Genomic DNA, 17,107 nt, shown 5'->3' with positions numbered 1-17,107 from the left:
TTTTTTTTGTTTGGTTAATGTTGGGAAAATCAATAAAAATCATTTGGGGGAAAAAAGAATTAATGTCAAAAACCTAGCCTAATATTTTAACAATTAATATGTCTCTGTCACTTCCGGTTGGAACCGCGGAGCGCGAGCTGGCGAAAACGGGAGCTCTGTAACTCCCGACTTTTAGCTGGATAAAGGGAGGGTTCGCGAGGCAAAGCAACCCCTCGGAAAGGGTTGGGGAGGCGATCCCCACCCGATACGTCGGCGGTTCCCCACAAGGACCTCCCGGACACCTTCGTAACCTGTAGAAGGAGGGGGAGAGACCTGGAAACTGCGACAGGAAACTTTTCCAGCGCAAGCCGAAACCAGCAGCGCTCATGACGGTAAAAACCCTTTTTAAAAAAATAACCCCTACGACTACCCCGGGCGTGAACTAATAATTGAGACCTAAGAAAACAGCGTAGAGTCCCCCCCCCCGCAAGTTGGATTTCTTTGAGTGTGAGCTAAGGGAGAGCGGGGGAGCGGGAAGGAGCGAAGTGAAGAAAATCGCGTTTGCAAGGGACGTCGTCAGGGGAGAAACAAAGTGAATTTTAAAGTGGGGGAAGCAAGAATTTACTCTCAACAGGATCTGTCTGGGCTCCGATAGTCGTAAATTCCACACAATAAAAGATAGAACCAGTGTTTGATTTTGCAAACAAGAGTTAAAGGAGATCTCCTGAGAGAAAGAGACAAAGAGAGACAGATACCGTGTTGTTCTGAGGTTGGACTGTAAAGTGTGCAATTGAGAATAATATTTTAATAATTTTTATAAGCTGAAAAGTGCAGGAAGAAAATGGCGACGCTACATTAACAACTATGACTAAGCAGGCAGAGAAACAAAGAAGCCAGAAGTGACATTTGCAGTGCACAAGATTGAAGAGGAGAAAGGCTGAAAAGGGGAAAAAGTAACCCTTAATTGCTACACAGTGACACCAGGTGGACATTAAAGAGACAACAGACAGTTTCTGTTCTTTCAAGAACTGAAACAAGAGTGTCACTGTCTGTAAACTAAATAGCAATAAAGGCAGTGCAGTGAAAAAGATGGGAGACAGAGAAAGAGCAAAGAGACTAAATACAGCTAGCACCTCCCAGAGACGAGTATCCACAACTGAACATGAGATGGACCTCAGAGAACTGATTCTAAGTTTAAAGAGTGACATTGGTGACCTTACAGAAATTAAGAAAGACATGAATGAGAGACTCATAAGCCTGGAAGATAAAGTTGGGAAAATTGAAGAAAACTTGGAGTCTAATGATAAGGATAAACAGGAGATCAGAGACCAACTAACCAAAATGGAAGAAGCCTCTAGCAAGACAGAAGAAACAATCCAAGAGATGCAAAATAAAAATCAAACCCTCGAAAACTCACTGAAGAATTTTGCGAAAGAAAAGAGGGAAGGAAAGAAGGAAACTGAAAGTATAAAGAAAGATTTGGATGAGCAAAAAGCAACCTTGGAAGCATCTCTGGACGCCCTTGCTATGCTTCAGATGAAAATGGAGAAAATATTGAGATTCCGCAATATTCCGGAGGTGGCGAACGAGGACATCGAAAAAAGAATAATAACGGCTCTGGCGAAGTGGTTAGAGATGGAGGAACGGGAGATTGAAACCCGCGTGGACGAAATTTTTAGGATTAACTCCAAAAAAGCTAAGGCCAATAATTGGCCTGGAGACTGCCTGGTGTCTTTTACTACCATGTGGATACGGAGCAAGGTCTCAAGAACCAAGGGAAAAAAGAAGCTAGTGATGGACGAAACCGAAATAATCATACTGAAGGATATTCCTCCGAGACTGGTGCATAAGAGGAAAAGATATCACTTCTTAGCTAAGGCGTTGAGAGCAAAAAGAATCTTTTTCAAATGGGAGTATCCGGAAGGCATGGCCTTCGCTTTTAAAGGAAGATGGAGGAGATTCGATACCCCAGAGGCGGCAGACAGATTTTTTAGGACGTACTCCCAAGAATTGGAAGGAGATAAAGCAAAATCAATTAAAGAACAGCAAGCTAATACAAATGATGAAGAGGAGGACGAACACCTGAGCAGAGAGGAGGAGGAAGGGGAGGAGCAGAGGGAGGAGGAAAGAGAGGAGGGAGAAACAGAAGAATGAAAGATAGTTGGTTTGATATGATTAATTGTAAATATATCCATTAACCAACTTTGACTTTAACAGATACAGGAGCAGTTTGGGCCTCCTATCTAGTTTATTTTCCCCCCCATATAGCTCTCTTCCCTTTTTCTCCTCTTCTCTTATTTCCCCAAAGATCACTGCGTAAGAAATAATTTAGCTTTGTTTTCTCTTGCAACTGCTTAGCATAGTTAATTGAATATTAGTTCCTTTGAGTTTTTCCTTTTTTCTCTCTCTCATTTTTCTTAATTTTTCTCCCTACTCAGTCCCTTTTCCATTTTTTCTTCCCTCTTTTTCTTTTCTCTCTCTTTTCTACCCTTTCATTCTTCTTTTTACTGATTCCCCTTTTTCTTTTTCTTTTCTTTGGTTAGAACTATATCTTTTTCTTTTTTTAGAAATAAATACTACAGGAAATTTCAATAAAGTAAATATGAATCTGAAAATTATATCATGGAATTTAAATGGTTTAAATAACAAAAAGAAACGGAACAGGGTGGGACATTTATTTAAAAAGCAAAACTTCGATGTAATATGTATTCAAGAAACACATATAAACAAAAAGCATGTAAGGGTATTAAAAAATGAGAAATTGGGGAAGGAATTCGTTGCGGCAGATGAAAGAAAAAAAGAGGAGTAGTGCTTTATATCAAGGAAAAATGGAATCCAGAACTTTTATGGACAGATAAGGAAGGAAGAATAGTGATAGTGAAAACAACAATTGAAGGCGAGAAATGGGTTTGGGTGGGTCTATATGCCCCTAATGGGAGCAAGATAGCCTTCCTAGAAAAACTGGAAGCTCAATTAATGAATCAGATTGATGGCAAATATATAATAATGGGAGATATGAACGGGATTATTGATCCAGAATTTGATAAAAATGGGAACAAAGGAAGGAAAAGAGTAACAAAATTACCTAAAAAATTTATTGAATTGACAAGAAATTATAACCTATTGGACGCATGGAGATATAAGAATCCCATAAAAAAAGAATTTACTCATATATCAGCCCGCCATCAGACAGCTAGTAGAATTGATATGATATGGATATCCAAAGAATTAGCACTAAGAGTACAAAAGGTAGAAATTGGCCCCCAAACCATATCAGATCACAACCCAGTGACCATGATTTTAAAAGAAGGAAAAAAAGTAAATAACTGGAGGTTAAATGTATTTATGTTAAAAGACCCAAATATAATAAAAGAAGCAAATAAGAAACTTAAGGATTTCCTTGATCTGAATAATAATGGTGAGGTGGAATTAGCTACAGTTTGGGACGCAGGGAAGGCGTTTATGCGGGGGTATCTTATCCAGCAGAGCGCAATATTGAGGAAATTCGAAAGGTCAAAAAAAGAAAATCTTATGCAAGAAATTAAGAGAAAGGAAAAAATATTATATATGAAATACGATAAGCGGATAGAACAAGAATTGAAAATTTTAAGATCAGAATTTGAAAGAATAATTGATCAGGAGCTAGAAAGACAATTACAAATATGGAAATATAGGAATTTTGAATGGGCAAACAAGCCGAATAAATTATTGATCTGGCAAATTAAAAAAAGGAGAAATGAAAGAATAATAAATAGGATCAAATCGGGTGATAAATTTTTTGATAAATCAGAAGAGATTATGAAAGTATTTCAGAAATTCTTTGAAACATTATATAAAAAAGAAGAGATAAATGATCAAGAAATTGATGAGTTTTTAAAAATATATCAGTTGCCGCAAATCCCATTGGAAAAAATAAGATATTTGAATAGAGAAATAACACCCCTCGAAATAGGAGAGACAATAAAATCTATGAAAAAAGGAAAAGCTCCGGGACCGGACGGATTCCCAATAGAATATTATAAAATATTCCAAGAAACCTTGTTAACCCCACTTAAAGATTTAATGAATAATATATTGACAAAAGGAATCACCCCCAAAACTTGGACAGAAGCTCAAATTTTACTAATACCAAAATCAAAAACAGAGGTAGATTTGCCAGACAATTATAGACCAATCTAATTGCTAATAGATTAAATATTATATTGGAAGACCTAATACACAAAGATCAGGCCGGTTTTGTAAAAGGAAGATTTGCCAAAGATAATATTAGAAATATAGTGAATATCCTGGAATGCCTTGAGAATAGGAGAGATAAAGGAGCAGCTCTCCTGGCCATTGATGCGGAGAAGGCTTTTGATAGAATTTCCTGGAGGTTTATGATAAAAACAATAGAAAAATTAAAAATGGGAGAATATCTAGAAGGTGCAATAAAAGCAATATACAAGACGCAGGAAGCCAGTGTTTTAATAAATGGAAGACCAACTAAGAAAATAAATATAGAGAGAGGCACCAGACAAGGATGCCCTCTGTCGCCTATCCTCTTTATATTAACACTGGAAATTGTATTTAAAAATTTAAGAGAGGAAGAAAATATTAAAGGAATAGTAATTGGGGGGAAAAAGTTTAAAGTAAAGGCTTTCGCAGATGATATTATAATAACCACCGAAGATCCAATTCAAAGTATCCCTGCAGCTATAGAAAAAATTAAGGAATAAGGGAAGCTAGCAGGCTTGAAAATAAATTATGAGAAAACCAAAATGTTGGTGAAAAATTTGGAAAATAAAGAGATGCAGGAACTTCGGGAAAAAACAGGCCTAAAAATTGATAAAAGATTAAAATATCTAGGCATCCACACAACAATTAAAGGGATAGACCTGGTGCAAGAAAATTACAAAGAAATTTGGAAAAAAATAAAGAAAAATTTTGAAGTATGGAGTAAACTCAAATTATCAATTATGGGGCGAATCTCACTGATAAAAATGTGTGTGATTTCTAAAATGAATTTTCTTTTTCAAAATCTTCCAATTTTAGGAAAAGAAAAATTTTTTAGAGAATGGAGAAAAGATGTGGTAAGGTTCATTTGGAACGGGAAAAGACTGAGGGTCAATTATACAATTATGATTGATCATAGAAATAGGGGAGGCTTCGGCCTACCGGACCTCGAAACCTATCACGACGCTGCAGCCATCACTTGGATCAAAGACTGGATAGAGCTTAAGAACTCGGACCTCCTGGATTTGGAAGGCCAAGGGTTGCCATTTGGGTGGCATTTTTATTTAATGAAAGACAAGATAAGTAATAGGAATATTTTTATGTTCAACTTAATTAGAAAATCCCTATACTTAGTATGGCAAAAGTATAAAAGATATTTTGAACCTAAGACCCCTTGGTGGGTCTCACCATTAGAATTAGTCGCAGTTAGAAGAACAAACATGGAAAACACCTGGCCCACTTATAAAGTAATCTTGGAAGAAAGAGAAGGAACATTAAAGTTAAAGGATTATTCGGAATTAAAAAACTATTTGACCTCTTGGCTACAATATTTTCAAATAAACCAAAGATTGCAATTAGACAAAAAAATAGGATTCGAAAATAAAATATCAAAATTGGAAGAGATTCTATTGGTAAACCAAGATAAATATATAAAAAAATTGTATCAAATTATGTTACAATGGAAGAAAGAAAAGGAGATGACCAAAGATTATATGATTAAGTGGGGCCAAGACTTGGGAAAACCAATCCCAATACAAAAATGGGAGAACCTATGGAAACGCGACTCAAATTTTACACCTAATTACGATTTGAAAGAAAATATTCTAAAAATGCTAAATAGATGGCACCTGACGCCACTAAAATTGTCAAAAATTTATCCAGGGGTCAGTAATTTATGCTGGAGGCGCAATAAGGAAATTGGCTCATTTATCCATATATGGTGGAATTGCAGCATAATCAAGGGATTTTGGGAAATGTTATACAAAGAATTAAAAAAAATATTGAAATATTCCATTAAGAAAAGTCCGGAAATGTTCCTTTTGGGAATGTTACCGGAGGATGTTAAACCTAAGGATAGGTGCATAATAAGTTATGCAGTAGCAGCTGCTAGGCTGCTAGTTGCAAAAAATTGGAAAACTTTGGTAATTCCCAGCAGAGAGGACTGGCAAATCAAGGTATTACAATATTATAGATTAGCGACAAGATATGAAGAACTCAAAGGAACAGATTCAGAAACAATCATAAAAACATGGAAACCATTCATTAATTATATAAAAGATAAAGTGGAGAACCCAAACCTGATCTCAGATACTTAAAGGCTCTATCATAGGTATAAGTATAATTGTAAATGGTTTACATTTATATGTCATTGATAGTTTTGTGTAACATGATTGGTAGTGTGTAATATCTTATATGGAATCTAGGGAGGAGCCCAGTACAGGATGGGAAGTCATGAGGGAGGAGGGGTAGGGAGGGGGGAAAGATGGGAGGGCTGGGGAGGGGAAAAGAACAACCACACGACAATGTATCGTTGATGTATATTTTTCTTTTAATCATTTGTATATCTTTGAAACCAATAAAGATTTGTTTTTTAAAAAAATGTCTCTGTCATGAGCCCCTCCCAGGAGTTCTAAACAAAGCCAAGAAGGTACAAAAAGTGACCTACAACTCACCCCTCAATACAGCCTAGAGTTATTTCATCACCTAGCCGCCTTTCGCTTGGTATTACTACTCTGCCATTTGCTATATTTACAGGAGGACATCGCCTTCCTAACAGGAAAATCAAAACAAGCATTAACACATGTAGCCTTGATTTCTTTAAAAAATAAAATGAAAAGGGTACACTACAGACACCAAAGCCACCGCCAGGCGACCTGTTCGTTTGCGGAGAGGTTATATGGCCTTGTGTCAAAAAAATTTTTCTCAGTATCTCCAGTGCATTTCCCTGTCACATTCTTTACTGCAAAATGTCCAGATTTTTTATTTTTTATTTTAAAAATAAAGATTTGGTGCACAAGAGAACCAAATACGCTTCAACGGTGCTAGCTGAATTTGTTGGTATTTAATTGAATCCCACCTGCAATATAGAGACAGTCTGAAAGTATCCTTGGAAATACTATATTCACTAAAGGATAATTCAATATCCTGTTTTACTGGTGGTTCACAATAATGAATCTTTAGGGATGGATGCAGACATTAGTGTTCTTTGTTTTCTCCTTCATGAGTTGAAAGCAGTTGAGAGACCATTTCTTGCTTTATGTACACTTATCTCTTTGTTGCCTCTGGCATACAGATGTTCAAAGTTTTTGGACTGCTACTGCTGACAGTATCCAGTATCAAAAAGATGACAGCTGAAATCATTAAAAACTCTATTTTGTTTACTACAACGTTGTAATATTTCCTCCAAACAGGCTATTGCTCTCTTCTTGTTTCTTAAAAGCACTGTGTGTCTACAGACCCAAGGGCATTCACCAATTTAGTTCATCATTAGGAGGAGTGATGCTCAGAATATTACATCTCCCCAATTTAAGTCTCCAATGTTCTATAAAAGAAAAGCTTCCGTTATTATTTTCTATATTTTTGAAGTCTCTGGATCTCCTCTAGGCCTCAAACAAGATATCTGATCTAAGATGGCAGTTCAAGAGTTTTAAATATTCAGTTAATTAAGTGAAACTTACCTTGACAAAACCTAGGATTTTCTATTGACCATTTTGAAGTGTCAAGACATGTAAGAAAAAGAGTCTCTCCAGGAATAGGCTCATAACCTGCAATGCAACGGTAGCGCAAAACAGTCCCAGCAGGATAACTGTCTTTTGGATCCCCGCTCCTTAGGGTAGCATTGGCTACATGTGGATGGGTGCAATCACTTGGAAATAAAAATTCAGAGGAAGTTCTGAAGCTATAGGAGAGAAGGCAAGGTTCATTGGAGTGGGGTAGATAATTCGTAAATCTCTATGACATTTTCCTTTACTGGGATTTATAGGCCCATGTTCCAATAGACTCTGGGAGTTCATTTGCAGAGCACAGCTGGAACAAGACGGGCAGCAGTAAGACTTATAGAGTAATCATAACTATGTCTCTTCAGGTGTAAGCTCTATTGAATTGTAAGGGGCTTGTTCACAGATAAGTGAGGCTCAGATGGAAGCCTTATCTACCACCTACTACCCACATGGAAAAAAAGAGGTTGCCTTTTCATCTAAACAAACTTGTGAGAACCACATGGGTGGCATACCTGCTACCAGCATCTAATGCTTAACAGGAGACAGAGGGAGAAAGATACAAACAGCAGCAGCAACTGAAGGATTGTCTCCTTCCCCATGATGGAGCCATTCCTTTGAGAAAGAATCTGTGTGAGACAAACTATGGCAGACACAACACCAGGCACCTGCTGCTCCTGGGCTGGGTTTCTTTTAAATGTTGTTCATTATGAATGCTGCAAGCCACCAACTTCAGTTGAATGCTGAAATACACAGTAAATATTTTATGTAGTAGATTTAAATTCCAAACCAGTGGCTATAGAGCAATGATCCTGTGTTAAATGACAACTAATTTTTTTTTTTATGTTGACCTACCATAATGGGGGGGGGGTACATTCTGGAACACAAAAAAGCAGCACTAGATCTTTTAAGACCCATGCAGCTGCTGCTGTGCTGTCTTCCTTTCCTTGTTTAACATCTGTTTTAAAATAAGACATGGTGTCACATTTTCACTCTGCATTGTGCCACCCTACTTCTCACTATTGCAGGACAATACTGTGGTGACTTGTGGACTGTGAAGCAGGACCGCAAATAACTAGAAATAAATTTCACTCCGAGTCCTCCTGAACACAGGTAACCACACATAATTGTGCCTACTTTCAGACTGTACTGCAAACTCAAGCAACTTCTCAAACAACAACTGACCACAGTACCAGGGAGCTCCATAACATTGTTTGGAACACTCCAAAGAGATTGTGTCTACAGCCCCTTGCCTCTTGCCATCCAAGAAGCTATAAGGTTTGCACTTCACTCAGTTGTGTTCTGCACTAGTTGCCACTTCCAGAGCAATCCCAAGGCAAGCCCACACAAAGCATATGACAGCACTCCAGATGTGAGGTCGCCAATGTGCGATCCACAGAGGTGAGATCCTATCCATGTAAGAGCATAGTTGGGGCACTAGCCAAAGCTCGTGAAAGACGCTGCTAGCCACCAAAGGGTTTTTCTTCTTCTTCTAATGATAATGCCAAAAGGAGTACTCATTGTCTGGCGGCAGTGATGGCTTGGATGAGGGCAAACAACTTGAAGCTGAATCCAGGGAAGACTGAGTTGTGATACCAGGTCCAGGATTTTCTTCATGGGGTTTCATTACCAGCTTATGCAGAGATGGATTCACCAGGCCCTGAACACACTCTATTGTACCCCTCAGCTAGCTCAAATAAACCATAATGAGCAAGGATTGAGAAAGCAGGTTGCGAGTTAGACAGTGACAAGGATCTTGTCCATGTCCTCAGGACACAAAAATGAAAGTGGTCCCAAAAAACTGGGTTACGGCTAGGCATTGAACACCTCATTTGGTACTGTAGCAATAGTAGCATTCAAGGCAGGAAAAATACAGGTGGCTTTCTTCTCAAAATGCTTTAAAAATTGTCTCAGCCGTTCTCCAACTGCAATATATGACAGTTATTCCTACAACACTCCAAAAAGCTCTGAACAATTATTTAAGGATGCCATGGAAACAGCAAAATAAGCCTTTGTAGCTTTCACTGCCATACACTCCAACATGTGTCTGGTTAACTTCATATGGAGCCTTACATCTCTTGCACTCTAGTTGTCATCCAGCCTGCTACACTGCTGCAAGTACCAGAGAAAACCAGGGAGTAAAGTGGGCTCAACAGTGCCAGAGAAGGCACCCAGGGGCAATTATGTCAAAAGCCCGCTGTATCTCCCTATTCCAATGTGAGATTAAGGTCTCAGGAGGACTGTTGGCTGCCCACTACAAAATGCCCCAGAGAAATCCATCAAATTCCATGAAGTTGTGGGAGGGGGGGCAATCAGATTAATGAGTCCTCCCCAATGCAGAGGAAGGGTAGTCCCATAAGACTGAATCTAAAAACAAGCTTATACATTTGCTGGCACTACCACCTTTTCAATTGTACCTGTATCGTCTGGAGGAAGAGTTGTCTGTAGACCTGCTCCTATAAAAAAAGAGGAGGTTGTTATGTTTATATTTATTTATATCCTGCTTTTCCCCCAGACACGGAGTCTAGGCAGCTTACAGATAAAATAGTAACAGCTTTAAAAAGACATGTAAAAACAATTAACACTAATACAGTCATACCTCGACACCCAAACGCTTCGACTTCCGAAGGTTTCGACAACCACCGGAAGGACAATACTGGGAGCAGAAAGATATCAGACCATATGTTGTGCTTAGTTGACAAGTTGAAAAACAAAATTACTTCTCACTGTTGCAGGACAATCCTGGGAGCAGAAAGATACCACCATATGTTGTGCTTCGAAGTTGTAAAAAAAAATTTAAAAAAATCCTTCCAGTAGCACCTTAGAGACCAACTAAGTTTGTATGAGCTTTCGTGTGCATGCACACTTCTTCAGTTGAAGGAAGAGATGGAAACAAAGAGAGGGTGCTAATTCAAGGTGGTTATATTACTCTAACTTGAGTGGTGTTAGAAACCCTGAAGATATAAAGAACACAACTGCAATTCTATACTATACAATTTTTTGGTAGTTTTTATGAAGAAATCCTCTACTTTGACTTATGGATGACACTGCCACACAATATTACTATTTGTAATATACTAAGTTCAAAACTATGAATAATTGTATAAATGTTAGCTCTGTGTAAATGATGAAAGGAGAGAACAGGTCAAATTATTCATGGCTATCTTAAATAAACAGGACTTAAAATAGCAGATTAAGTAATAGAGCAGTCTCAGAAAGATGACACTGCAGAACAATCTTCCTTGGAAGAATACCACATTTCAGGACAGTGGTGCCCATTTGCTTAAAGGTACCTCAGTAAGGCTGGAAGGTGATCCAACATGCCATGCTAGAATCGTAGTAACCATTGGGGGTAAAAAAAGCTCAGAAGGCAAAGGAACAAAATGAATCTTCCATAATGGCCGTTCCATCCATTCCTCTGTACAAGTAGAATGACCATCCAGTTAGAGCAACTACCTTTGATAATTATACATTGGTACCTTGGTTCTCAAATGCCGAAAACCCAGAAGTGTTCTGGTTTTTGAACGTTTTACAGAAGCCGAACATTCAATGTGGATGTCAGCTATTGTTTCCGGGGCGCCTACAACCATCAGAAGCTGCACCTTGGTTTTCAAACATTTCAGAAGTAAAATGGACTTCTGGAACAGATTAAGTTTTTCTATTTATTTTGTATTTTTGTTTTTGAGGCTTTTTCAGTTCATTTGTTGTTGTTTTTTACTGTTTGGAACTCAGTTAATTTACTGATTGATTGATTGATTGATTAATTGATTGTGTGACTGTGGAGATGGATATAAGCCCCCAATCCAAACAATGACTACCATCAGTTCAGGTAAGAAAATAATAATAATTTTAATTTTCATCATCTACAATAATGCCTTATTTATTTTATAGTACAGTACATTGATTATTGATTTTATTTTATGGATCAATGGTCTCAATAGATAGTAAAATTCATGTTAAATTGCTGTTTTATGGGTTGTTTTTAAATGTCTGGAATTGATTAATCTGTTTTGCATTACTTTCTATGGAAAAGTGCACCTTGGGTTTAGAACGCTTTGGTTTTGGAACAGACTTTCAGAATGGATTAAGTTTGAGAACCAAGGTACCACTGTATGTGTGAATGTGTTGCATTTTTGAGAGATCTTGAGTAGAGGAAATTAATAAAGAATTTTGCAAATGCTTACAAAGTCCATGTTTTCTTCCTCCAATCCTGGGTTGCATTCATGACAAATCCCCAACCAATATTCTAGCTCATCGGAAACCTTGCCTGTGACCTTTTGGTTGGTCCTAACAAAAATAGGCTATGGCCTTTAGCTTTTCAAGAAGATAGGTTATCTACAACAACCGCATTTACACTCACTGCCTAACACTTTGCTTTTCCTGTTATAGGATGTTTTGCAGGCGATACGGTATATCTTGACACCCTTAAATTTTAGTGAAATTTGATGCACCAGATTTACATGTTTTGAAGGAACTGTCAGTATCGTCTGGAATGCTAGGTAACTGTCTCACTACCACATCAAGTCCATGCAATAAAAATGGTATTCAAAGAGGATGAAAAAGAAAAAGAGCACATCGTGGATATGTGCTGGACAGGCCTGGTGTTTGTCTACTCTTTACTATTTGTCTGCTGTTTACTGCAGTGTTCAAATCAAAGTATGTTGTGAATACACTGGATTGACAGCACAAGTCTTTGCATCAGATGGGCAGGCTTTGGTAATGCTGCATTAACAGCCCTCTGCATGTTCCAGAGCTGAAAGCTACAATCTAGCACTTCCTGGCAACCTATCTTAGTACAGTACAGTACAGTACTGACATTGCAATTCAAATAGTGTGTGTGCACTGAATCATGTAAACATTTACATGCCCCTCCACCAATATTTTATTCAAGTTGGCACTCCTGGCCTAGGAACATGTCAAGAGTCAGGCATCCAGCATGGTTAAAGGTCTTACGAAGCGCAATAGAAAGAGGATGCTTAGCCTTGGAAGATGAACGATTTAAGGGGAGAAGTGGCGGCTGTTTCCACATATCTGAAGTGCTGTCACAGCCGAAGGCGGAGCAGATCTTTGTTGCCACAGAAGGCAGAATAAGAACAAACACGTGGAAATGAAAAGAGAGCAAATTTCAGGTAAACACAGGCAGGCTCCAAGTTCCCTCCTGCCCTGGACGCGGGAATTGCCTTCCTTCGCCATCCCCGAGAAAGCCTTGCTTCGCCCTCGGACATGATCCGTCTCTGGAGGGAGGCGGGGCGCCTCCCATTTGACAGAAGAACAGACGGGCATCCCGAAGCCACCTCACCTCACCGTGAACTCTGGACAGCGAGGAAAACAGCAGCAGCAGCGGCGGCAGCGGCGGCAGCGGCGGAAGCGCCGACGGAAACCGCCCCCTGCCAGGGAAGCTGTTAAAAGGCGCCATCGCACGAGAGAGAGCACGGAGTCGGGGAAAGCGAAAGCGCCGCAGCTCCCTCCGCAGCGGAAAAGCAAAGCGACGGAGCGGACCCAGACAACGACTCTACACTAAGGGAGAGGCGGCGGCAGCGCTTTTCCGGCCAAGGGGCGTGAGCAGCGGCGTAGCCTCAGGAGATCCGCCGAGAGGAAGGCGGGGGGAGGAGCCACACGAGGAACCGCCTCCGCCGTTATTGGTTCCCGGTATTAGCTAACGCCCCAAGGCCGCCGCGCGCGTGCTGGTTGGAGGTTGCGGGCAAGAGCGCGCTCGGGATTGGCGGGTGGAAAAAGTGGGCGAAACCATAACTGATGGGGCAAGGCGCCCTGTCGTTTAGGTTGAAAGCCGCGTGGTGGGTCTGATCTCTTGACCCCTCAGGGGGAGAGATAACGGGCTCCGCACATGGCAGCCCAAGCTGGGTCGTGTGCGAGCTGCTCCTGGTGTTGGGACTGGGGGAATCTCGAGGGAGCTGACTTCATTCCCACAGAAGACGACCCCCTATTCCGCTCTCAGAACGGTTTAACAATCAAGCACAAAATCAAGCACAAAACAACCCCCCCACACACATACACAGCGCCGCAAATCCAACTTAATGATGTAATGTTGGCAAATACTGATCATTTTGCCTACCTAGGCCGTTATCTTTCAACAACAGCCAACATTGATGCTGAAACAACATTGCCTGAGGTCTGTGAGTGCAGCTTTCTCTCGATTGAGGACTCGGACATTCACAGGGAAAGCAACATGCTTGCTTACAAATCTATTGTACTACCAACTTTACTGCACACTTGTGAAACATGGACCACTTATAAATACACCTCCAGCTCCTTGAAAGATTCCATCCACGGTCTTTCCGGAAAATTTTACATATCACTTGGGAAGACAGACAAACAAATGTCAGTGTACAAGAAGAAGCAAATATAACCAGTGTCAAGGCAATGATTCTTCAACAGGAACTTCATTGGAATAGTCATGTCGTTCGGAGATGCTTGATTGTCGTTTTCCAAAGCAACTATTCTATTCCCAACTTAAGAATGGTAAGGTAATGTCAGTGGACAACAAAAGCTGTTTAAAGACACTCTCAATGCAAAATAGCACTGGGAGGGAAATAAGCGCCCCCTAAGTTTCAACACCTTTACCAACTACATATCCCATGACTGTCTGAATTTGTTGGCATCCATCTGCCTTCATGGTGAAGTCAAACTGCCTACGGCTTAGACAGCAAGACTAATGTGGCCCAAAGGAAGGCAGGGCACCAATTGGGCTGCAGCAGCTGCCGAAAGGAGCCATCCAACCATCTTAGGGACTACACTCCAGATTTGTGTAGTTACTAATGGCCTTTTCTTCCCAAAAACATTCTACAATGCAGCAGAGGTTTAGGATCAGAGATTTCCTTCTCCCGGATGGGCAACCTTCCCTTCTACAGCAGGTGCAGAAACTGCCTTATTGATCACTGGACCCACTATTGGTCTTGTCAACTCAATCTCCCAGAGCCTGTCTTCATATGCAGGGCAAATCCCCAACACACTGAGGGTTTGAGACTCATCAGCTACCCTAACCTGGTTTAGCCATCCAGCTAAAGCCATTTCCTGGATTGTGGATGTTGTCACATGCTGATAGCTTCTAGGAGCCACAGGTGAGAGCTAAGTGCAGAGTGCGGACCAAAGGTGAACAAATACCCCAGAAGGTTCACAACATGTCCCCCACCACAGGTATATCAACACTCCCATAAGACCCCACAAAAGTTCAAGCATGTACAAATTACCCCAATACTCCACCGCCCTGCCTTGGCCCCTAGAGTAATTACAGTACAGCCTCTCCCTCCCAATATTAATCTTGGAGAGAGGTCACACTCCACAGTCCACTTCCTGATGTCAGTAATCCACACCAAGGCAATCAAAGCCATGTCTATCCTATGACGAGGCCTGTAACCTGATTGAAATAGACCTGGGTAACTTCTCCAGAAACTCCTGGAGATGAGATGCCACCACACCTGGGATATTAGAAAATGGTCAATAATTATGCAATACAAGGACGGCCTTTTCAATAGAGGTCTAGATAGTTTAGATTTTTTCGACTTATGATTTTTTTTTATTCCCCCCCCATTGGCTTTGACTTAGAATTTTTTCGATTTACGAAGATTAAATTTGTAAGTTGAGGAACCACTGTACATCTGGTTAACTCCTCCAGAAACTCCTGGAGACAAGATGCCACCACACCTGGGATATTAGAAACTGGCCAATAACTATGCAATACAAGGACGGCCTTTTCAATAGAGGTCTTTTAACTGTCTCCCTTAGTCATGTTGGAACTTTGTTGTAAGGCGGCACTGACCATTCCCTTCACCCACCCAGCAAGTTCCCCATTGGTCTTTTTGATGAGCCAGAAAGAGCAAGGATCTAGTACACATGTGGTGGCTCTCACATTTCCAAGGATTCTGTCCACATCCTTGGACTGTACAAATTAAAATGTATCCAGTTTCAGCGAGACTGAACTCCACCAAGTAGTGAACGGACCATGACAATGTAGCTATAGAAAATTCCTCCACTCTAACATCACCATCATCCAATCCTTCACAGAAAACCAAATCCAGAGTGTGCCCAGGTGCATGAGAAGAGTCAGAAATTACTTGGGACAAACTCGTGTATCTGCCAGGGGAGCCTCAGCATGAATGTCAAACGTACACCAGTACAAGCTTGGAGGAGACCAGCACAAACCCCAAGACCTCCTTGGGGCTACAGCAACAGATTCCCTATTTTGTCCCAGTCACCCATCTTCAGATACACAAATTAAAACCCAGCAAACTGGGAGAAAGGGCACCTGGTCAGGGGAGATGCAACCATGATAGATCATTGCAGCTCTGCCTCCCCACCCCACTGATCTTGCCTCCTGCTGTACAGATAATTCCAGTGGCCAAAGCTGAGAGGGTACTCAACCACCAGTTCATCAAACCAGGTCTCTGTAATACAACCCAGGTCCAGGGGCATAACCAGCATCAAAATTAGGGGGGGCAAGGCCAAGGCACGGGAGGGGAGGGGCCACAGTGGGAATGTGGGCGGGGCTACATGGCCTGCACCTCCCAGCTCTTCCGAGAAGGTGGCCCCAGGCTCCCGGCGCGAAGCTCCAGAGGCGCGCGGGGAGCCTGAACTTGTGGCCACCTCCTCTGCGCCTCCCAGCTCTTACGAGGAGGCGGCCCCAGGGTCCCGCTCCCGGCACGAAGCTCCAGAGGCGCGTGGGGAACGTGAGCCTGTGGCTGCCTCCTCCGCTTATGCTCCCCGCGCTCCTCCGCTTATGCTCCCCGCTCCCGCTTAGCGCTCCTACGCTTACGCTCCCCACGCGCCTCTGGAGCTTCGCGCTGGGAGCAGGAGCCTGGGAGCAGGGCCATTTGTGTGATTTTTCCCTACCCTGTGCCGATCCATGACGTATCCCTGTGATTTCCCCACTCCTCCCCTCATTCCCTGGCTTACCCCTGTGATTGGCCCTTCATTTCCCCCCCATCCCTGTGAATCCCCCAACTCTGTCCTAATCCATGACCTATTATCCATGACCCCTTACCCCTGTGATTTCCCTTCTCTCCTCCGTCCAACCCCCCCCCCCCGGGTTATCCCTGTGAACCGTTCATTTTGCACACAATCATTCCCCCAATGCATGTTCTGTAAAATTTTGCCCTGTCCCAACCCTGAATCCCCCAACCACGTGTGTTATGTGAAATAACATTTATTCTACCCAAAGGCCCGGCCCTGTAAAAGGCCCATATTCAGTTGATTCTATGCTGCGGCCTAATCGCCCCCTCCCATCACCCACCCAGGCAGGCCCTTAAATCCACTCAGCCTACTCTGCAAAGCCGAGGTGAGATACTGTGGAGAGGGCAGGTTTCATCCCCGTGTCTCCCCCCACCCTGTTCTGACCCATTACCTATCCCTGCCCCCTATTTGGCCCCCCCACCCCCCAGTCAGGCCCCTACCTCCACTTGGCA

General features: G+C 41.6%; 1 protein-coding gene and 1 pseudogene across 1 annotated transcript in view; both read right to left on the bottom strand.

The window, feature by feature from the left end:
- LOC118088520 (C4b-binding protein alpha chain) overlaps positions 1 to 16,118 on the bottom strand; it is a 67,301-nt gene extending 51,183 nt beyond the window's left edge. Inside the window, exons 1-6 of the mRNA XM_088673564.1 lie at positions 16,018 to 16,118; positions 15,064 to 15,124; positions 12,993 to 13,075; positions 10,106 to 10,144; positions 7,650 to 7,870; positions 6,645 to 6,741 (exon numbers count right to left, since the gene is read on the bottom strand). Of these exons, the coding sequence (XP_088529690.1) occupies positions 6,645 to 6,741; positions 7,650 to 7,870; positions 10,106 to 10,144; positions 12,993 to 13,075; positions 15,064 to 15,124; positions 16,018 to 16,118 (602 nt within the window). The remainder of the gene's footprint in view (positions 1 to 6,644; positions 6,742 to 7,649; positions 7,871 to 10,105; positions 10,145 to 12,992; positions 13,076 to 15,063; positions 15,125 to 16,017) is intronic.
- The window catches only part of LOC148685093 (uncharacterized), a 144,798-nt pseudogene that overhangs the window by 55,150 nt on the left and 72,541 nt on the right, over positions 1 to 17,107 (bottom strand).

The sequence above is a fragment of the Zootoca vivipara genome, chromosome 7 (genome assembly GCF_965207765.1).
Source record: "Zootoca vivipara chromosome 7, rZooViv2.hap1.1, whole genome shotgun sequence".
Lineage (NCBI taxonomy): Eukaryota > Metazoa > Chordata > Lepidosauria > Squamata > Lacertidae > Zootoca > Zootoca vivipara.
The sequence above is the reverse complement of the archived record's forward strand: the minus strand, read 5'-3'. Positions and strand labels throughout refer to the sequence as shown.